The 24,205-nt window shown below is 35.5% G+C and overlaps 3 protein-coding genes across 3 annotated transcripts; 1 reads left to right on the top strand and 2 right to left on the bottom strand.

Moving 5' to 3' along the window:
• Window positions 1–2,370: 2,370 nt before the first annotated feature.
• Window positions 2,371–2,880, bottom strand: LOC121260221. Its single transcript, XM_041162057.1, has one exon. It carries the CDS (start codon window positions 2,878–2,880, stop codon window positions 2,371–2,373), a length of 510 nt encoding a protein of 169 aa, XP_041017991.1.
• A 412-nt stretch (window positions 2,881–3,292) lies between these two features.
• On the bottom strand, window positions 3,293–3,853 carry LOC121260408. The gene has a single exon (XM_041162271.1). The coding sequence runs from the start codon at window positions 3,847–3,849 to the stop codon at window positions 3,373–3,375; it is 477 nt and encodes a 158-aa protein (XP_041018205.1). The 5' UTR covers window positions 3,850–3,853; the 3' UTR covers window positions 3,293–3,372.
• Window positions 3,854–19,720: 15,867 nt separating this feature from the next.
• LOC121260409 (60S ribosomal protein L18-2-like) lies at window positions 19,721–22,791 on the top strand. Its single transcript, XM_041162272.1, has 5 exons — window positions 19,721–19,867; window positions 19,963–20,052; window positions 20,147–20,275; window positions 20,716–20,898; window positions 22,424–22,791. Exons 1-5 carry the CDS (start codon window positions 19,865–19,867, stop codon window positions 22,580–22,582), a joined length of 564 nt encoding a protein of 187 aa, XP_041018206.1. The 5' UTR covers window positions 19,721–19,864; the 3' UTR covers window positions 22,583–22,791.
• Window positions 22,792–24,205: the final 1,414 nt, after the last annotated feature.

Here is a 24,205-nt window from a genome sequence, read left to right on the forward strand (position 1 = left end):
ATAAAACATGGACCCACGTGAAAAAAATTAATTTTTTTAATAGTAGATTCTACTCTTTTTCAAAACGATTTCGCAGCGTTTATGCAATTTATGGTTGTATATAGAATAATTTCTTAAGACCTCGTTTGGTTAAGCAGTTAAGATGAGATGAGATGTTTTGTTGAAAGTTGAATAAAATCTTGTTAGAATATAATTTTTTAATATAATTTTTATTTTAAAATTTAAAAAAGTTGAATTGTTTATTATATTTTATATGAGAATTTAGAAAAATTATAATAATAAAATGAGATGAAATAATTTTGTATATCCAAATCGGGTCTAAGACACGAATAATAAGTTAAAATGACATGCAATTACCAATAATTGCCATGTAAAAAATAATTATTTTTAAAAGAAAATAAGCATTTCAAAATTAGTAATCTGGGTGTGCTACCTAGGCACTTGATTGGGTCCTGCACCCAAGGCAATTGCCAGGGTTGTAAGTCTAGGCAACACCAAGGTCGTGCCAAAGTGGGTGGAATGATCCAGGCTGTGCTGCCTAGTCGGTCGCCACTCGACTTAGTTTGTCACCCAAGCATGGGCGCAGCTTGGGTGTACACAGCAATGCTTGGGACTTATTTGGGACCTAGAAAGATATAGTATCTTAGGTTGTATTTGAATGTTAAGTTGAGTTAAGTTGATTTGAACTCTTTATAAATAGTAGTGAGTTGAGATGATTGAGTGCGTTTTGTGAGACTCACTTAAGATGAATTTAAAGTATGTTTAGATGTTAATATGAGTTTAAATATATTTATGAGAAGTTGTAAAATTATTAGGACCCACTACTGTTCACATCACATTTTTGTCACCCACATGCCAACCTGCAGAGGAGACTTCTGAAAAAAAAAGTTTTGTCCCCCACCACTGGGCACAAACTGATTTTGTCGAGATAGAGAGAGAGAGTTGATGGCAAAAAAAAAAAAAAAAAAAAAAAAAAAAGAAAAAAGAAAAAAGAAAGCTGTAGAGGACATCAGCTAGCCTAGTCACGACTATCTACATAAAATGAACCCATCGAATTCATGTATAATGCAGCTCACTTGAGGTGTTTAGATGGTTGAAGGAGTTTAGTGGACTGCACTCAGTGCAGCCAAGCAACCAAACGGGGCCGTAGTGCTACTGTGGCAAGTAAGACGACCTGCTACTTAGGTTTGGACTCTCTAAGTGGCCTACTCCTCTAAGTATATATAGAATAATATGCATGACTTCTAGGTTGTGGAGATAGGTCAATGTTATCATATTAATTGAATGTTTGGGAAAAAAAAAAAAAAAAAAAAAAACTCTAAGAGGAAACTCTTAAGGGCTCGTTTAGTTTCTTGATTGCACTCAACTCAGTTGAGTTTGGTTCAAATTTAGACCTCTTCTAATATCTAAACATTCAACTCTCAAATCATTAAACTCATCTCAACTCAAAACATCTTTACATGTAGGACCCACAATCTTTTTCAACTCAATAACTCTTTACATGTGGGACTCACAACTTTTTTTAACTCAACAACTCTTTACACGTGGGACTCATAATCTTTTTCAATTTTGCATAAATACATTTAAACTTATCTTAACATCTAAACACATCTAAACTCATTTTATACGGACTCCACAGAATTCACTTCACCATCTCAACTCACTATTATTCATAGAGAACTCAACTCAGCTCAATTTAACTTAACATCCAAATGCAGCCTAAGAAGATCCATTGCGCATTGAAAATCGATTTTCTCTTGATAAACAAATCTTCATCATATTGTACTCTTGTTAAAGTACTGTTGAATTCATTGATGTGGATATGTTTTTTTGGCCAAAAGGATTTTCGGAGATGCGTAGAAATCAAGTTGGTACTTATAATGAAACTATAGAAAGGCTGGTAGTCCGAAGTTGCCACGGTGCAGAGATCGAATGAGATACTCATGGTGTTGCAAGTTAGATTTAGTTACTTCAACAATCTTATAAGTGTTTCTAAATTAGTTATAACAAACTCAATTTCTATAGAAGATTTTAGGTATTGATTTACATTTGGAGTGATTTTAGAAATTGAATATATTTCTCAAATGAATTTTTCAATTCGTTATCAAAATTGTTGTGTTGATTATTTCGTATGATTTGATTAATTAATTGATTATTAATTTTAAATAGTCTAGTGAGTTTTGAATACACCCATTCGAACTACTGATTTTTTAATATCGTACATGCATAGTGAGACAAATGAAGCATATTCCGATAGTGCTAACATAGGTATTGCCAATCAGGACAATAACCCAACAACATGCTAGCTGATTCTCCAAGAAAGTACATGTCATTGCCATTTGTAAATTTGTTTCAAAGATCAAAGCAGCCTCAAACTAAGCAAGAACCCTCATTAACTTGAGAAGAGGACAAAAGACTATATGACTTATTGATCTTCCTAATTCCCTTCTGATCACTAACACAATTAAAGCCACAACCACAGGTGGGGCTCTCAACGAAATTACTAACTGTAAAATCAGCGGAAGCGATCCCTACGGAAAAATCGAGCTCTTCATCTTCATGAGTCACGCTCACAATGCTGAGCCATAGGATGAGTAGCTTAACCTTGATGCCACTTAAGCTTGTGATCTTGTCCTTGGCTATGGCACCCGTTATGGTGGACTTGTACTTTAGCTCATAAGTATCAATGGAAAAGGTACAACTACCGTTCAGATATACTGAGAACTTGCCTGTGGAATTGTCCAGCTTGTAGCCTAACACTCCTTTGGGAAGAAGACCCACCGGGAAGCCAAATTCTTCCATAACTTGGTAGGCCGTGAGGGAGGCTGATGCTGTTGCTGTGTAGATGAGAAATAAGAGGATTAGAAACAGGATTGCCATTGATATTGGAGGCATGGGTTTTGGTGGAAAGATTGAAGCCAGTTTTCTTTTTGAGGAGACTTTTGGTGGAGGATGGAGTTTTGAGTGTGTTGTTTTGGTAGGAAGTTGAGGATACTTATAACATAGGGGGCTTGGAGGGGTGAAGATGACGGGGAAAATTGGGGGATTCGAAAGATATTCCTTGTATATTACATACGAATAAATGTTATATAGTTTAGTTTATGCGTTTAACTTTCTCTTAGTTAGAATATGAGACCATGGGACAATGGTATGTATTTTAACAACTTTAAATGGAAAATACAAAAGGTGCTTTAAAAAACATATTAAGTAAAAATAGAATATTCGAATAAAAAGATAAAGCATCTGGAATATTAGAACAGTACTGAACATTGATCTGGAATCTGGATGCCCTTTATGGTATGAATTATATATTAAGAAGCAGCATATAATACATCACTTGCATGTATACGTACAAGCGCTTAATTCTTTCTTCTAAACAGAAGAATGATAAACATCGAAATTGTTGCAGTCCAATCCACACCCACATTGAGGACACTCCTCAAAATTCTCAACCGGAAAGTTGGCGGAAGCAATTCCCACGGAGAAATGGAGCTCCTCGCCTTCACGAACCACCTCGACAATGTTGAGCCACGTCAAAAGCACCTTAACACTCACACCCTTCAAATTCTTGAGCCTATCCTTGGAGATCACACCCTCAATGGTGGAGTTGTAATTGAGTTTATATGAATTTTCGAGGGAGAAGCTGCAACTTCCATTCAAGTAGGCCGAGAACTCCCCTGTTTCTTTGTTTAATTTATAGCCAGTTGCACCCTTTGGGAGAAGGCCGACTGGAAAGTCATTTTCTTGAAGAACATTGTAAGCAGAGGGTGTGTAGTCGGCATCGCCAAAAGCAAATGGGAGGGTTGACATGCAGATCGAAATGAAAAGAGTTGCACAGAGAAAGGCCATTGAAGTTGAAAAGAAGGCTTTTGGCTGGGAAAACAAACCCATCTTTTTTCTCTCAAAACGTTCCAAGTCTTAAGTGTGGTTTGGTTGTGCAGAAACTGAGCGAGTGTTCTTATAAAGATCAATGTCAGAAAATGTAGGGAGCAAAGTGAAAAGAATGTGGAAGACTCTGGAGGCAACACCTGTGCACATGCATGCAATAGTTGAGCAGAGGTCTTTTTTTTTTTTTTTTTTTTAGCAAAATTACATACTTCATGACTCATTACTTAATCTATCACCAATTCACCATTCTGGGCAAAAAAAAAAAAAAAATGTATTAACGAGTTTTAACAGCTGAAATCATGCCAGACAGATTATCGAGGGGGTCATGATTCGAATCATTTGATAATATTTAATAGGGAAAAACTAATGCCCGGTCAGGTATAAAACTCATTTTCACAACAACCAATAACTATTGGCCACATAGAAGGTGCAGCCTCCAAACACATACACCCAACCCTTCAGAATCCTTCCTCTCCCCTTCCATTCGCAGCCCCTTTTTGAAGAGTTATCTCATTCCATTCACAGTCCCAACCCCTTTTCGTTCGTCATCCAACATGATTCTTACAAGATTGACTCATCTCACGCTGCTAATTTCCCTATCCCCTCAGTCTTGCGCAGTGCCTTTTCCCCACCCCTTCCCTCTCTTGCAGTGCTTATTTCATAACCCCTCCCTCTCCCGCAGTCTTCTCCTTGAGTGGGTAAGTTTTCGATTTATGCATTTCACATGCCATTTTCTGTTGGATTTTAGGTTTTGATTTATGAGTTTATTTTTGCATTTCATGCGATTCTAGGGTTTGATTTATGCATTTTCTTGTGGGATCTCTATATATTCCGAATACGTTTTTGAATAATTTTTAACTTTTACGGAGAATGACAACTGAAACATTCTAAACTATGCAATTATACCAATAAATAACATTATCTCGACTAGATTGTTTGATAAAACTCTTCTGAATGTTATTTGATAAAAGATACAACCTATGACAAGTAGAGGTGATCTCTTAAATCCTTTAGCTATTTGATGAATCCGCTCTTGCTTCTTTATACACCTTCTTATGCATTATGTGTTACCATTCACTTAAGTAAACCTGATGTTCTCTTATTTGACAAATGGATTGGGCGGGTTGAAGATACTTGAGATAGCATAAGGTGGTATTAATTTATTGATCTATTTGTTCATGTTTAGACTTAAAGTAAACCTATGACATGTTTGGACTTGTGAAATTCACTTTTCTGTGATTGGTTCATATTTGGAGAAATAGTGAATATATGTCACAAGTAAATAAAATTTATGTGGATTGCTTGAAAGAATTATTGTGAATCTAGTTGAAATAAGATATAAAATAACATGTATGGAACAAAGTTCATTGGTATAAAATATAACAAGTCAAATGGTCATATATATATATATATATATATCTATATGTTTGTGTTGAATAACATCAAGGTGGGTCCAAACTTTAATGCTGCAATTGTGTTCATATTTTGTTGTAATTATTGTCTTTTATATGATGAGGATGATCTTATGGTCGTGACTTTTGACTTCTGGTTTTTGCAGCAAGTTTGTAGATGAGAAAAACTTAAGGCCGGTCGAGCATAAAATTGTGCACCATGTGTTTGTAAAAATACCTCATACACTGTGGGTTTGTTTAATGTTTGTTTTGATGGTTCAACTTGTAGATATTGATAGATCAACTTGTAGATGGTGATGGATCAACTTGTTGATGTTTGTTGACTGCTTGTTTTTATATTCGTTTCCAGAAATATGAAAGGTGGTGGTGGAGACACCATTTCTAGTTTACATTCTATGTGGGCAGAAGATGAAATCATGTCGGGACAAAAACCACTATGTTATTTTAGCATTCCCTCCAAATTGCAGACGTCGGCCAACCCCAAAAGTTTTGGTCGGCGATTTTTGGATTGTCCATATTAAAAGGTTCAAAATCAATGCGGATTTTTTGAATGGGTTGACTTTGCAATAGAACAACTGGATTGTTGTAAGCGAGCCTTAGAATTAGTACAACGAAGGAATGAAATGATAGCATATGAATGTGCAAGAATAGAAGATGAAAAATTCCAATGAATGAAAAAAAAGTACAAAAATGCCTTGATTGCATCTTGGATTTTATCTATTGTGTTATTAGTTAGTTTGAAATTTTTTTAAGTTAATGATAATGTAAATCATTTAATGCTACTATAAAACGTTTAATGTAAATCATTAATGATAATTTAAATTATTCTTGTATTGCGTTTTATGCTATTGCAGATCACAATCATCCATTATACATGGAACGTGTCTCTATTTTATACAAGAAATAATTGCCAAAAAACTGTTGCTTATATTAGACAAAGGAAGAGATAGATCTATAACCCAAAAGTAAGAAAAAAAGGGTATAAATAGAGTAATTACATCGAATCATGTAATTACATCCCTTGGTTACATAAATAGAGATGAAAACAAGGGAGTCCAAAACTTTGTAATTACATATATAATTACAATTTTATAAAGATGAAAGAAAACAAAGCATAAATCCATTGGTGCTGCATAAGTTTTGCCTCCAAAACTATATAATTACACACTTGCCTCTAACGCATGGTCAAAGTGTGGACATACTACTACATAAGTTTTGACATACAGTTAAATATCAATGTTTTTATACAAGTTTAAACTTGCAGGCATGACAAATTGTGACAACTTGATATAAACATTGCATACTCAAGACAAACAAAAACCTTGCAAATTTGTATTCTTGGCGCCAAAAATATAAATAAAACTAGGAAAAGAAAAATAAATACAATTCCAATGCAATATAATTTTTGCGCGTCTCCCTTTGTAAGAAGTTGCCTCCTTCGATTGCCGAAATAATTCTGAATATTCTTAGCAATGCAACCAATATTATAATCACCACTTGACTCCTTACTCAACACAGACATTATTTTTCGTGTTGGTATCCCGACTCATTTAGTGTGTCTATCAAATTATTTTGTGTTGGTGTCACCCGTCTATACCCACGAAGCAAACTTGTACTCCTAGGTGTTAACAATTCATGATTATGTTGGAGTACAAACTTGGACACAGCCCATTTGTCTCCATCCTTCTTTATTATCATCATTGTCTTACACCCACACTTTGTTTTCACAGACTCGGGTCTTGCTCTCTTTTTAAGTTTAGAATAATAACGACGGGATCCTTCTCTCGAACGCACATACTCTGCACCAATTAATGATATGTCCATGTTTGACAACCGATTATGATCTGTTGTAATGCTAAAAGCAGTTCATCTAGAGAAGGCTTTATAGCAACTATGTGCATCCTCTAGATCTTCAAACTCTATACCTACATTCGGCTCCACATATGAAAATGATATCGTATGGCCTTCGTTGGGCATATTCTTGTCTTGTTCAACCTCACCATCCTCTTCAATCATCTCAACTTCATCCGCGCTAGAATTACAACTATTTAAAATATCAACATGATCTCTTTATGTACTCATTATTCACTCAAGTTGATATGATTTACAGGGCAATGATAGTTCAATAGACAATCAAATTACGTGTAGTATATATAACTCAATACAAAACTCTAGACTAGAATTTACAGATTTCAATGCAAAAATTGTAAGAAAATTACATGAAATTCCAATGTATTTATATGCTGCTGCTGTATGTGGTGCACCACACAAGTTGAAAAAAAAAATGAAAGAAAAGAAAAGCAAAGAAAGACCAAAATATTGATGGAGACGTCCAACCAAATATAGAGAAAATAGACAAATATTATAAGGCAGATATTAGCTGATAGAGAATGACAAGAAAATGTCACGAGACCACTTGGTTTGCTTTATAAACCAGACATGCATAAGGGCCACAACACATTTATCATCATAAAAAATGATCGATACATAAAAAGAATGCTAGATAAATTAATAAATATGATCCTTAGATTTTAAAAATATAATCGTGAGATATGTAAAATAAAAAAAAATTATAAAAAATGGGAGAAAGAGAAATGCCTACAGGTTGCACCTTTCAGTTGATTAAATTCATGAACCCTATAATGATTTGTGGATTTTGTGAGACAAAACAAAAATGAGGGACTAAACAAACAAAAAGTTTCATCAGACACGAGAGCTCCACAAATCTTGAAAACCAAACAGAGAGCTCCACAAATCTTTGGAAAGCAGATCGTATTGTAGTGAGAGAGAGAAAGAGAGAGAGACGGATAGATGAGGGGAGAGTGAGGGAAGTAGGTCACGTGGGTGGGGGAGGATCCAAATAAACTGTTTTTATTACCTGTGTGAGGGTGCAAATAGAAATATGTGGAGACACCTATTTGGCAGCCTTCAATTGGCTAGTGTTAAAATTCACTTCCCACTCGATCGGCTCCAAGTACTACCCTATTTGATATTCATGAGCATTGAGCAATAGCATTGAGTTAACAATTTGGCACTGAATTAACCACTTGGGTTAACCATTTAATAATTTGAGATAAAAACATTGCTTATTCCTTTTTCAAAACGAGTGGAGTTTATTACTAAAAAATTATTATTTTTATATGAATCTCATATTTATTTATATTTTTTAAAATAAATATGCAACGCTTACGCACTTTTTGATAAAATTTATTTGCATTGCAATAGCCATCAGTCAAACATTTTGATTTTATTTTTAGTTACTCAACATACGTCTTCAACAGTACCTTTGGGCATATTTTTTCAATCTTATTTTCTCTCCCATACAGTAACTCGTCTCTTTCTCAGGCACCTACATTCACTCTCACCTTGTCTCTATCTTCAAGCATTTTGATTAACGAAATGGTAAAAAAATATTATATTTTAATACTACAGATGAAAAACTGGCTTGTCTAGTGTGCGATGTATTTTATTAAGTCTAGGCAAAACTTTCGGTAAACTTTTGCTAATGAATAATGCTACATACAATAGTAGAGTGTACAAGTACCAAGCAATTGTTTTAAAAAAAAGTAGGGTCTACTATTAAAAAGTTCATTTTTTTTCATGTAAGTCCTGTATTTACTCACTTTTTTATTTTTAGCTACCTACTTAAGGTTTGAATCCTACAGTAAATTAGCTATCTCACTCTTATAATAATAAAATATTATTTTTTTAAATTTTTTATCTACACTTTTAATGCATATTTATTTAATTTTTAGATAATTTTTAATTTTAATTTTCAAAATTTTCAACTATCTATATGATAGAAAAATTCTACATATCGCACCTTTATCCCACTATGATGAGGTGATATTAACCATCAATTTTTATTTGTTTATTTTTTGTCTACATTTTAACTGGATTGTAAACAAAATAAATTGGCACAAATCACACTCAATGGACTGTAAACAAATTTAACTCAACTAAAACCTATTAGAAGGGAGTTCTTATATCTAGTCGGCCAGGCCCGACCCACATTGCTGAAATCAGAGGCCTATGACTTGGCAGATTAAGAAACGAAAGGAAGAAGACTCAAGCGAAGGGAGGAGTAAGCAACATGCCCTCAGATGCACCGCATTAATGAGGGAAAGGCTGGTCAAGATATTGTCCCCGACTGGATTAGATGTATTAAATGCGACGTCAAATGACCCACACTAGAAGTCGATGTCCCGTCTCTGATTGGAATGGCCGCATTAAATGCGACGATATGTTGTCTGGAATAGGAGGTGATCATCACAGAGACATGATAGACACATGTATAAATAAGAGAAAACATGTAAATGAGTAAGGTTAATCACTATCACAAAACTTCTAGCTCTCTTTCTCTTTTTCATCAGAGATGTCATGGACACACTGGACTACCCTCTTTTACTCTTTTGTAGCCGTTTAACGGTGTTTGAAATTGGTGGCTACAAAATAAGTTTGAACACTTACACAATTATAAAATGGTTATATTAATCTCAAACAAAGTGACCATATTAATCTCATATTTACACAATTATAAACTTTAATAACATCTTTAAGATTTAGCAACCCAAATCTTTACAACCCAAGTTGTTAATGTCATGTTTTGTACGTCTTTGGGTCGAGTTCCAACAATTCGGGTCTTGAGTCTTTCACCTGCACACTTAAGAAAACACAGAGAGTGGGGGGGGGGGGCTTGATGGTGGCTAGGGAGTCCCTATACTAAAGCAGTATATCTCCTTAGTAGTTCGTACGTAAGCTTAGAAGAATCAGAAAGAGTTTTTCGTTTTTAAGGGTCGACTTTTATACTAGATTTCTTGGTGAGGACAACTCACACCTGGCTTTGGAGAGTCTATGTCACTTCAATTGTTCGCTTAGGCAGAGTCCTTTAATGCGGTGTAATTTCTAGGGCGGCGTCATTGATACGGCGTAGAATTCGAGGAATGGCGCCATTGATGCGGCATGGTTTTCTGACTTACTTTTCCCTGTGGACGCTCACTGTAAGCCCTTCCATGTCTGTTATCAGAAGATTAAGGGTTCTCCATATTTTCTGCTTACCAGGGTAGGGTGTCATCGAGGTGGTGTCAGGGTGGCGAGGGACCTGCCCCTGTCATCCGTTTTCCCTACGCATGGGTTTTGTTCGTGGGTCGAGTACTTTGTAGAGACCCATTGACTCCTTTTAGTTGAGGGTCATTGGGCTTGACTGGGCTTGGCTGGATTCTCTGACTTGCTTCCCTCATAGTCCTTCGTGGGCTTGCTATACAGGCCGACAGGGGGAACCCCCTACACAAGTATTTGTTTTACATACATAAAAAGTACAACAAACTATACATCAAAAGAATACTATAGTCAACAACAAAACATGATATTATCCATCACATTAAAATTCATTTAACATTCTACCTATAGGGAGAGACGAAATCATGGACATATATTATGTGGTAGAAATAAAATAATACATATGAAATGTGGTATCAATTAATAAAAAAATTACATCATTCTACATAGAAAAAATAATGTTAAAGAAAGAATGCATAAATTATTATTATCTCACTGCATATATATTTTTTTAAGAGTTTATCTATACATTTGCCTTTACTTCTCCAACACCACACACCAGTGATGTGGCATTTTAATTTTTTTTTTCAAGTAAAACTTTTGTTTTACTGAATGTCCTTCCTCCCTAAATTCCATTCGAATTTTTTCCCTCCCCGCGTTGCCCCTCTCCCACGTTGCTCCTCTGCCTTCATTCACCCAGACCGGACTTCATTTGTCACGTCATTGTGTTGAGATGTCATCGACACCGACCAGCCAAACAAACTCCAATAGTCTGCCACCATCTCACAGGTGGCATTTCTCTCTCTCACTGTACATGGTGTTGGGTTATTTTTAGAGTTATTTTACAGCAAATCCTCTCTTCTTTCTTTCAAGTGTTTGTGTTTGTTTGCATAGAAATAATGGTTGAGTTCTTATTGTATTTGTCTGTCCTCTTTGTTTGGATTTTCCTATACAAAATAATGTAATTTCTTTGGTAGCTCTATATATATAAAAGGATTGGGTTGTGATTTTGTTATTAGATTTTTTCTCGTGTACCCATGTTTTTGAACTGATTATTGAGATGGTTTTTGTTCAAGTTTGAACTTTTTTGATGTCACCAGAGCTCTGAATTGATTATTCGTAAGAATGGCTATATTTTCATCAAGAACAGGCCTTGCAAGGTTCTCACTGTTTTTCTTTTTATTTTCTTTTTAATTTTTTTTGTTTTATTTGAAGAATTCTTATATGAGCTTATGTTATTCTACCTGATCTAATATCAGTAAGCCTATAACTTCTGAGCACATGCTCAAGCCTCTTGTATGTTACTATAGCGGCTAAAAATACAATAAGGCTAAGGTACTTGATTGGATATTTTATATCCTTGTTTCATATTCTTTTTGAGTCATCTTGATCAAGTCCATCCACCTCCTCTTCCATTGGAATTTTGCCCTCTAGAATCTGATGAAGAGCTCGGGATAACATAGCTTCATCTCTTTCTCTTATGAGCATTCCATGTAAACATATGCCCATTCCAGTTCCTTCCTCCAACACCATGATATGCATGTGGTATTTTTAAGGAATAAGGACCACTTGGTTTGCAAGTTGCGACTCTTTTTGTCCAAAGCCTACCTATAATATTGGCTATATATATTATATATATATATATATATATATGTATGTATATATATATTCTAGCCAGGGCGAGATTAATAGGTTCTACTTTCCAGAAACCTTGTGATTAACAAATAAAAGAAGAATAAGAAGAAATAAATCACTTAATTTTTATATGCGTTAATTCATGGTATTATATATACAGAAATTCATGTGGAAAAATTAGAAGGAAAAATCTGATGACTGATAGTAAATGAGTGGTACTGCCATGAAAGTTAAGTGAATTAATCCAATATTGGAACAACACACAGTACTGATCTCTCTTGTATGCTGATCCAATCATGCATAATTAGCATTTAGCATTAACATACAAAGTGAACCTTTAGATTTTTCTCCATCTTAAATGAGTTGACGCCTTTTAAATTTTTAATATAGCCTAGTTATTTTTTAAACTATTTTTTTGCTTCTAATTTATTTTTTCAGCTTCTTTGATTGTGATATGAATCCTAAACCTAGCTGAGATGATCGTCCACAAGGGGATGTGGCGAATGCCAATGCTACAACTCCTACACCGGTGGGTACTTCCACCCTAGAGTCACATCTATGATAGCTACATCTAGAGCAGCTATATCTTGTGCGAATAGTCGACTCTCACTCCCAGTAGATATAGAGGATGATGACATGTTCAACGAAGAGGAGGAGATGCCCATTGAGCAAGATTAACCACAACGACCTTCTAAAAAGAGGTAGTGGACATGAGAGCATTTCACCAAAATTCCTGGTGATATTGCGAACCCGATAGCAAGATGTCATTGATGTAGGCAACTTTGTAGATGTCATTCGAAGAAGCAAGGCACCAATGTGTTAATAGTACATCTAAATGATTGCCAACGATATAAGATCGCAAAGGGATTGCGGCCACTGATTAGACTAATCTCAGTTACCAAACTTCTACAGCCACTGATGGTACACATACTAAGAAATTGGTTATCCCTCAATACAGTGAGAAGATGTTGAGGGACATGCTTCCAGAGATGACAATTACTGATGAGATGCCCTTTACCACAATCGAGAAAAGAGGCTTTCAAAAGTTTCTAAATTTTGTTGAGCCACGATTTTCCATTCCATTATGGTATACGGTGATGCGAGATTGTATGAAGATGCATGCGAAAGACAAGGCAGAGATGAGGAAGATGTTTATTACCACTGGCCAGAAAGTGTCGTTTACGAGTGGCACATGAACGTCCATACAGAATGTCTGCTACATGTGTATCACAGCACACTACATTGACATTGAGTGGATTTTGCATAAAAAAATTATTGGCTTTAAAGAAATTGTGAATCATAAAGGTGCATCCATTGGGGTGAAGATGGATGATTGTTTAAAGGACTAGGAAATTTGAAAAGTGTTATGCATTACAGTTGACAATACCAGTGCCACTGAAACAACAATTGATTGGTTTAATAGGAACACAACGGTGAGAGATAATGTCATTCGGGCCCACGGGTTTATTCACATTCGATGCTGTGCTCATATTATCAACCTCATAGTTGTTGAGGGGTTAAAAGAGGTTGATGATTCCATTACTCTGTAGCATTGTATGATATGTGAGGGGTTCCCCTCAAAGGCTTGCAAGTTTAAGACAATAGCAGAATAACTTAAGATTGAATGTTTTAGTATGTTGTGCTTGGATGTTCCGACTCGATTGAACTCTACATACATGATGTTGGATGTGGCACAAAAGTACCAAAAAATATTCTAGCTGATGGAGGTCAAGGATGGGGGCTTGAGGTATGCTTTGTTGGAGCCAGCAGGACAGGGGCTCGGTGCGTCGGACGCACATAATTGGACCAGTGTGAGGTACTTTGTTGAATTTTTAAGAATTTTTTATAACATAACCATGCGGCTATCTGGATCCAAATATACGACTGCGAACTCATTCTTCAGCGAGCTCTCAGAGCTTCACTTCCACTTGAAACATAATTGTACTGACTCTGGTGGATTGTTATCTACTATGACTATGAGGATGAAGACCAAATATGATAAATATGGAGAGAATATTGAGAAGATAAATAGATTACTATTTGTGGCTGTGATCCTTGACCCCCGATATAAGTTGGCCGTTTTAGAATTTTGAGTAAATTCCGTCCTCGTGGCAGTGAAGGCTGCAAATTTTATTAGTATTGAAAAATGATATTGATGATCTACATAATCACTACAACAATAGTTGTCAGCCTTCATCCGCAGCTGGTAGCTCCACACATTCGAGGCCGGCGGGGTCGACAGCTTCCTCAGGTGATACTGACCCATCCATAGAGGTTAGAGGCCATCGTATTATGCAGTAGTATCATCAACTCATGTCAACAGAGAATATTATGCAGTGTACATCTGAGGTTGAACGATATTTTATGGAAGCTATCGAGACACCTAGTGATGTATTTCAGTTATTAACTTGGTGGAAGGTTAATTCCACCAAGTGTCCAGTCTTTTCCCATGTAGCCCGAGATGTACTAGCCATTCCTATCACTATGGTTGCATCAGACTCAGCATTTAGCACTAGAAGTCGCATGTTGGATGCTTATCGGAGTTTATTGTCACCGTCAACCGTGGAGGCCCTTGTTTGCACACAGAATTGGATAAGTGAAACGCCCATTGGACTAGATATCGTTGGCGTTGATATCAAGAGCTATAGACTTGAATCGGGTAAGTTTATATGCTTTTAAATGATTATTTAATTATTTTTAATGTTTCTAACTTCTACTTTTTATGATGTTATAGACCTAATTGTGAACCCTAACATAATTGTCGATAACTAAGAGTCTGAGAGGAATGCCCCTTGAGAGTTGGGATGGAGTTGAGAGAACCTCATTTCTTGGTAAGAATCAAATTCTGCTGCTACCGTGTTCAATTTTTTATTATCAATTTTTTTCATTTATTGATTGCAACTTTCTATCTTCATTTCAGGCATGACCAATGGACCATTGAAATTTTGGTGAAATTCGTGTTTAATATTTATGTAGTTATATTTCAAGGCTAAGTCAATATTGTTATTATGTTATATATGAGACTGTTATAACTAATGGCTACATCATACATCTTATTTAGTTTTTAAACTATTGTATTTATGGTTTTTTTTTTAATCTTTTCAATATTTCTTTTTGCAGGTTTTGACTTGGGGTTTGGTGATCATATTTATGTAGTTATATTTATGTAGTTACATTACATTGTGCTCGATCCGAGCAAAGACTGAAACAAGGACCCATCAAATGATACTTTTATTTAGGTCGCATTGATTTTTGTCTTTTTTTTTTTTCATATTCTTCAATATTAATTATCTTCTTTGCAATTAGGATTTTGGCCAATCGAGTCATGTTGCTTCAAACTTTTGTTAGTATCAGATTCTTCATTCTTTTGCCGCTAGTAAAGTTTTGATATATATGGTAGTATTGGCACCCCAAAGGCATTTTAATTTATCTCCACAACGTCCTATATACACAAAACAAATGTCCTAAGCCGACGTACAACTCGATCTGTAAGAAACATAGAGAAACAAACGGTTGGACTTCGATCGGAGTTCCGACCTTCGTTCGGAGCTCCGATCGTATGATCTTGGTGATAATGCATGGTTGTAAGGGTTGTACAACGAAATGTCATTTTGGATACAAGCTTACTTGAAGGGTGTATTTTGGACAGGCATGAGCACTACACAATGGTCTGAAAGCATAAAAGCTTTCTTCGATGGATTTGTGTATTCTTGTACGACATTGAAAGAATTTGTAGATCAATTTTACAATGCTTTGAGAAAGAAGGTGGAAGTCGAGACTACAATTGATTTCATGTCCTGCAACCAAACCATCCCCTATGTATCCCCATTTCGCATTGAGAAGCAGTTTCAAGCGTTGTATACAAATCTGAAGTATAAAGAGGTTCAAAAAGAGTTGTTGGGGATGATGTGTTGTAATTGCATATTTGTCAGCAAACAAGGTTGCATTTCCACATTCGATATTTTGGATGAAATTACCATTAAGGATGACCATATCAAAACTGTCCAATACGCAGTTTATTATAACGAGGAGGAGTGTAAACTGAAATGCACATTTGCATATTTGAGATGAGGGGGATCATTTGTAGGCATGCATTGGAAGTTTGCCAGATGGAGAAGATGCATGTGGTACCAAAGAAGTACGTCTTGGATCGATGGTGAAAGGACTTAAAGAGTAGATACACACTGGTCAAAAGTAGTTATGATGACATGTGATAAAATGCAGATGCACGAATGTATAAGCTTGTGGTGAAACAATGTCTAAAATTAGCAACCTGTGTATCCCAGCGTGATGACGACGTCAATGCATTCATGTGCCATTTAAATGAGTTTGAGAATAACTTTAAAGGATTACCATTTGAGTCTAGTTCAACCAAGGTCAAAGAAAACACGACCAGAGACAAGGGTGAGAAAATATTAAGCCCACATATTGTTTAAGGGAAATGGATGCCTCCATCGAAAAGAAAGGTTTCGCTTGTGGAGAATGCTGTGACCAAAAGAAGAAAGAAATATGTAGTAATTTTTTTTTATGTTGATTATATATTTATTGGACTGTATGCATATTTCTTTCTAATAGATGTGTATTTTTTTGTTTGAAATTTAGACTTGCAGAAAAATATTTGTTGATGAATCACATCATGGTGAGGTATCGGAAGCTCAACCTGGTGCTAACGTGGATCAACTCTGGTCTTTTTGAAAATCTGGACAGATTTGTGATGCCTATTAACACTAGACAGATTTTTTTTTCATTGCTTAGGTTATGAAATTGGACAGATTTTTTTTAATTGGAAATATTTTTTTCCAATAAAATGTACAGTACCATTCTCACAAATACAAAAAAGTTTATATTCATATTACCATACGCAAATCGTTCCACAATTACAAAATATTTATAGAGAATTCTGCAATTACAATAATGGTCAATACATCTATCATCCGAATAAACCAAAAACTATTACAATAGAACAAACCCAATACAGATATAATAATATACGACCACATCTATTCTCTATGACCCGCCTTTGAACTTCGTCCTCTTGCTTGTACAGATCATTCTCTCTTTGTATTAGTTTATCTTCTTTTCTCGACACTTAATACTCACGCAATAATAAATCATCCTCTATTTCGAAGTACATTTTCTCTTGTTATAAATTTCTCCTCTACCAACCGAAATATATTGGCTCATATGAAGAATTGACAACTTGCTTCTCCCTACATACAATGCAAAAATTTCAAACATTAAAATATGACAAACTCTTGATGCAATAAAAATTATTTACAAAATAGCAATTTGGATTTCCGTCTTATACTTCGAGTAAATATAAAATTTCATTCCTATGTTTTTGTTAGTTTGGGAAGTCCTTAGTGGTGCTTTCAAACCACACTAACAAGTTGGTGATTCCATTTGAAATGCATCCACAATACATGATGATGATTGACTTGATGTCATAGTTTATCTAAATGAGAATCATAAATGAGAGTGAAAACAATGAGGAAAATGTCCATGCTGGAAAAAATCAAGTAACAACAGAAAGTTTACTTTAGACTGCATTTATTCAATCTTCCAATTAAAATCATGATAAATGGGAAACCCATGCATCACTGGATATGTAAATAAATCTTTCATTATCGTAGGGCAGCAATAGTGATGAGTACATCACAGACAAGTGTGACTATATATAGACAATATTAAAACACAAGGAACACCATGGAGTTCCATGCATCATATGGTAAAGAGCCAGGTAGATCTGAAGCAAATAGAAACAGCTACTGAAAATACCAACAGCCCATGAATATCTTTGCTTTGGAACAAAACATGACACATATGACACTTTGAGAAGGCAAGGTATAAAAGCAAAGTAAAACATCCATATAAACACATCCATTGTAGGCAACTTCTATCTATTATGACAAAGCTTAATTTAATATTAATTCTAATAAAATTCAGATTTTGTCTTTAATTTAATAACTTCCAAGTAAATATTGTTGAAGATACACATATGATCTATTACACATGAAAGGAAACTTCAGACCCAACGGCTACAATACATAAGGAAACTGAGACATTTTCTCAAACACGCAGACTACACTTGTCTCGTTTTATTTGTGTGTTGCAACCATTGGTTTCCTTGTGTGTTGCAACCGTTGGGTCTGAAGAATTTCTATCCTGTTTTTCCTTTTTTGGCATACAGAAACATAGAAGGCCACATGATTGGAAATGACAATTTTGCTCTAGCACACTCGCATATACGAGTCCATAGTCTTTTTTATTTGTACTAACATATTATCTAGTTTACAACTTCAACAAGAAGAAATGTACGGCATAACTAAAAGGCAGTGGAAATTTACTATAATGCAATATTTGTAATATAGCTTCCACAAAAGGTCTGTGTTAAATATAAGATAAACTGACCCACAAAAGGTCTGGGTCAAAGCCAATTGCAATTCCCTCCAATACAGCAAGGCTGAGAGCCAAAAAATACATTAAACGCCATAAAGCAAAATAATAAGAATAATCATGCAAAGGTGGAGCAACCAATGTCATTCAACTACTCATATTAACCGTATAAACTTTCACAAACAGTATCGAATATGATGCATAAGAAAGATACATAGGATCTCTGCCAAAAAAATATGGCTACCTCCGAATGACGAGAAAAATATGAAGGTATTTGAAATTTGAACTTATACCTGTAAAAGAGATATAACAAGAAGGAATAAAAAAAAGACCAGTTTAACTAATTGTTGAAGACATGGGCAAGTAACACAATAACTTGGGAGGAAGAGACAATGAGCACAAACAAATCAATGTGGCAATCTTAATGAGCGAGAAAAAAATTAATTAAAAAAAATAAAAAAATAAAAACAACAACAACGCATGAGCATAGATAACCATCCATTATGCTACATGTTCCAACAAAAGAATGCTCTATGCACTACACAGACGTTAATAAACCCTTTATTGTCCATAGAGTAGTCATGCATTTAAGAGATGGCTTGAAAGGGAGGAAAAACCTTAAAATGACAACAAATGCAGTCCATTATATGCAATATCTTTGTTGAAATGCAATTTACAGTTTGGGCTCAAAGGGACCTATGACAATTCCTTAGATGATTATAAGAAAATGAAGGAAATGAAGGTGGAGTAACTTGCAAAATGTTGAGAAACCGAGAGCGAGAGGGCCAGAGAGTGAAGGAAATGGAGGTGGAGTAACTTGCCAGTGTTAGTCTAGACGTTCCACGGTGAGCGAAGGTGCAGAGGAGAGAAAGAGAAATCGCCTAGGGAAAACAGAGGCTTGGTAGGTACGGAGCCTTTTCTCGCATGTCGATACAGCAAATATGAGATTTTGAACATGAGATTTTGGTGGGCTATGGACATAGGGAAGTGAGGGAGACAGAGAGGAAACTCTTTGAAGGGATCTGCGTGCGATTGCAAATCCCATCTAAGTGGGAAATGAAAAATCGTGACGTGGCGATTAGATTGGATTCGTCACGTCACGGTGTGTGGTGTTGCTAACTTCAATTGGCCTAGAAATAGATTTTTCCTGTTTTTACACAATCTCGCTGCATAGGCTGAACTAGTGTAACTAAAAATCAAGACGTATATAATATGGTTAATTCAATGCAGATATAACATAGGCAAATTTGGACATTTTATTGATTTTGCGGCTTGCCTATGCCCAATGTTCTAAACGAAAAAAATTAGCGCTTGCCACGTGTACGCGTAAAGATTAGGATCCATAGATACCCATTGTGATGTGCGCAGTTTGGGATCATTCCCGAGTCCCAAAACCCTAGCCCCTCTCTCCCTCTAAAAAGCAGAATTTGGGTTGTTAGCAGCAGCGCCGAGCACCAACACTAGCACCAGCAGCCATGGTATTCGCTCGCCTCTCAAACCCTAATAATGCAGAATGCCGTTTTTATCTGTCAATCGATCCGTAAACTCACTTTCACTTTCCTTATTTTTACAGGGTATCGATTTGGTCGCCGGTGGCAAGAGCAAGAAGTCCAAGCGAACCGCCCCTAAATCGGACGATATCTACCTCAAGCTCCTCGTAAAGGTCCCCCATTTCCCTCTCTTGCTTTAGCTCCCTTCCCTGTATTTGTGTGGAGCATTTTATTTATGGTTGACGTGGATTGCTTTTATGTGAACAGCTGTACCGTTTTCTGGTGCGGAGGACAGGGAGCAATTTCAATGCGGTGATACTGAAGAGGCTCTTCATGAGCAAGGTCAACAAGCCGCCATTGTCTCTCTCCAGGTTGATTCGTTTCATGAAGGGCAAGGTCTCTCTCTCTCTCTCTCTCTCTGTATCTTCTATTTGGTTGCTGAGAGAACCGAGGAGAAAAAGAGAAGAAAATATACATAAAAAGAGAAGAAAATATACATTTGTTTAGTCTTTTTTGGTGTCTGAGGAGTAGGGACATATCAGTTCGGATCTTGCAAACTTGAAACCATTTGTTTCGTTATTGGCAAACCTGATAGATAAAAAGACAATTCGCTCTTATGTTTAATTTGAAGTAGAAGACCATACTTCTATCAACACATTCGTTATAAATTTATAATTAAAATTGAACTTATGATTTGCTCTTAAGTTACTGTGTTTTGTTCGGATTCGAAGGGGTTTATGATCTAAAATAGTGTTTTTCATCCAATTAGTGCCTTCTACATTGATTGAAATTGTTTCTTATATTGATGATTAATAGGGCTTCTGGTTTTTATATAGGGGGATAAGATTGCTGTGGTTGTTGGGACTGTGACAGATGACATCCGAGTATATGAAGTCCCCACCCTGAAAGTGACTGCCCTGAGGTTCACAGAGACCGCGAGAGCTAGGATTGAGAAGGCAGGTGGAGAATGCTTGACATTTGACCAGCTGGCTCTCAGAGCTCCTCTCGGACAGAACACTGTATGTTATTTAGAACTATTGCTGAAGTCACTCTGTTTGTTGTGCCATCTCAACTAGTTTTTCAGCGTTCTGTCATTGACAGTTAAAAATATTTTATCATGCACTGTATGTAAATGGTTTTTTAAAATATGATATTCGTTCGAATACTCACGAATTGAATAATGTTAATTATGTTTGACTACCTTTTTTATGGGTAAACAAAATTTTATTGATATTATGTTTGGTTTTTAGTGATGTACATTGGATGGCTGTTGTTAGTTACACGAGGCTGATAGATATGCAAACTAAAATGCAATTAGATGATATGTTGTTAGCATGGATAATTTATTATAGATTGGTATATAGAATTTTCCATTTACACAAAATAGTGGCTTTTGGCATTATTGGACTTTATTAGTGATTACTCAAGTTTATTATTCATGTAACTTCTAGGCGCTTTATTCCTGGTACTTCTGTGCATGGTTGATGGGCTAGCATGATCTGGCTTATAATGTTCTCTGTTATTAGGAAGTGGTGCATCATATTGACGTTTCATATGAAGTGATTAAAGCCCTTGATGCCTTGTGTGTTTTTGGCTGCCCAGTGGAAAGGATGCTGAGGGAGTGTTATCCAATAATACAAGAAGTACACGAGAGATGTGTGTCTATTGTTGGAATTGAAATGTATACGAAGTCTTATAAAGAAAGGGAAATATACTTTCCATCCCCTAACTAACAGACTTTAACTACCAAAGCTCACCCTTGACCAATTTTGGCTGTTAGATGAATGGGAAATACAATTTTAGGAGTTTTTTTCTTTAACAATTTTGGGAGTTGAATCTTAATGGAGGGTGCACGTACAGCTTTTTGATAGTAAGAGGGTGCAATGTGTCAACTTTGGTACTTATATAAAAAAATGTGTCAACTTTGGTAGTTTGGGGTACATATTACAACAACATATGTTAGTTAGAGGGTGGATAGTATAAAAGAATCTAGATTTGGAATAGCATTTGTGTAATTTTTTTTATTTTACCTGGTGCTTCTCTAGCACTAATGAGGCTCTATTTTTTAATGTAATTTCGGATTGTTCACATGAAAGATGCAATTTTTTGCTTGTAAATACAATTTCCAGTTATTTTCTCTGTGATTGGTAACCTTATGGTACCCTTTGGTTCTGGTTACTAGAATTTGTATAGGGGATCATCAGAAGGTTAGGAGTGCTGCGCAAGCTTGGTAAAATCTGAAATGTTTAAGCTGAAAAATAAAAAAAAGAATATACTGGAACGGAAGGATGGACCTTTCAATATTTACAATAAGTAGATGTCATTTTGTATTAAAGGTGGAGAGGGTTTTGCTGGAAATTCAAACGAGTTGTTTGTATTTAATTGATAGAACTTCATGAATTCTATATTAGTCAAATATAATGGATATACAAATCAAAACTTCTTGCACTCCACTCCACTCCACTCCACTTTTCTATTGAAATATTTTTTTAAATTGAAGTGAGAGGAACTGTTTAGGAAAATGATCAATGGCAAATGCCGCAGGTTCTTCTTAGAGGTCCCAAGAATGCTCGTGAAGCTGTGAAGCACTTTGGACCGGCTCCAGGTGTGCCACACAGCCATTCAAAACCCTACGTACGATCAAAAGGAAGGAAATTTGAGAGGGCTAGAGGAAGAAGGAACAGCAAGGGCTTCAGAGTTTAAGCTACCAAACTTTTGCTTAAAACACAAATGCACTCCCCGATTCTGTGCAAACGTGTTGCAGTTCTGGCTCCTTTTTTTATGTTCTATTTGGCAGGTTTTCTCTTTTCTCAGGCTTTTTTTTATTATTAAAAGAAAATTTTATATGGCTATCCTTTCCATTTAGTTCTGAAATCCGTTGGATATTAAAGTTTATTGGATGCTTTTCTTGAGTTTTGTGGTGGCAAATTATTATCATTGAGTAGCTTTTTTTAAGCTTAGATTATTATTTATTGCTTCAAAATATCTGAGTAATGCAATCAATGCTTTGGCGCGTGGGTATCTGATGTTGCCTAGTTAAGTCGATTAACTCGCATAATGTTCTTTGGATGTGTTGTGAACTCAAAGCTGAGTTCTTTGTTTCTTGGGTACTTGACCCGTTGACCAAAAAGCAAGAATCCTCTTTCGTTTATTAACCTTCTATGGCGCGCAAGGTGAACGACATTGGCCGTGATAACGAATGTAAGGCTAAGGGCCAAAGGACGGGGGTTGGAAGCTCGACAGAGATGGCAGGATAAATCGATTCTCAGGTGCAGTGGGACTTCCGGTCGAGCAAACATATCCGAGCTTGATTCTTACAGGGTTTCTTAGTTCTGTTTTAACCTGGCCGACCTGATATGAGCTCTACCTATAATATATGTGTTTTTGAGAGAGGAAACCAACATATATGTAAGAATGTGTGCTTCCCAGCCGAAGAAAATTACCACTCATTCCTCGTTGACTGTCTTATACGTGTTCAAGTATTGGAGTTATTCTCTTTTTAAGTCGGTGTGCAGAAGTAGAACAAACTATTTATATCATTTAAATGATAAAATTTGATTTGTAAGATTTAAATTTTAAAATTTATTTTTTTAATTAATTATGTTACATAAACAGTATATGATGTAAAGGCTTTGCAATAGCATTATTCTTAACTATTGTAGGTGAGTTTATCGGTGTCATGGACTTGTTGAATATTTTAACATGAAACATTAAATTTTAAGATTTTTGATTTTTTGTGATCCACAACATTATTAAACAATAATAGTTAGAAAATCTACATCTTTTTATTGCAGTTTGATAGAAAATATGACTTGACTATGAGAGAAGAATTATCTTAACAACTTTACTTCCGAGTATCTCTTGATAGCTATATGAACAACTATGTTGTAAGTAAAAATCTTTAATCCTCTCAATGCTTAAATAGACTTTTAGGTATTATGAAATCTAGAGATATTTGTATTCACTATAATGCATTCATTAAGGTGTGGTTTAGATAGTGAGATGAGATGATTTTAGATAAAAGTTAAAAGTTGAATCAAATATTGTTAGAATATTATTTTTTAATATTATTATTATTTTAAGATTTAAAAAAGTTTAATTGTTTGTATGAGAATTTGTAAAAGTTGTAATGATAAGATGAGATGAAATACTTTTACTATCGAAACGGGGTTAAGTGATATAATTTGAACTAATATAAACTCATAGAGATATGACTGTGTGGACACTTAATACCTTATAGGACTTCCGGAGCAAACAACTTTGCTGGTAATATTATAAAAAGAGAAATAATTGGTAATAGGTTCAAATAGACAAATCCAACATAAG

The sequence above is a fragment of the Juglans microcarpa x Juglans regia genome, chromosome 4D, assembly GCF_004785595.1.
Source record: "Juglans microcarpa x Juglans regia isolate MS1-56 chromosome 4D, Jm3101_v1.0, whole genome shotgun sequence".
Lineage (NCBI taxonomy): Eukaryota > Viridiplantae > Streptophyta > Magnoliopsida > Fagales > Juglandaceae > Juglans > Juglans microcarpa x Juglans regia.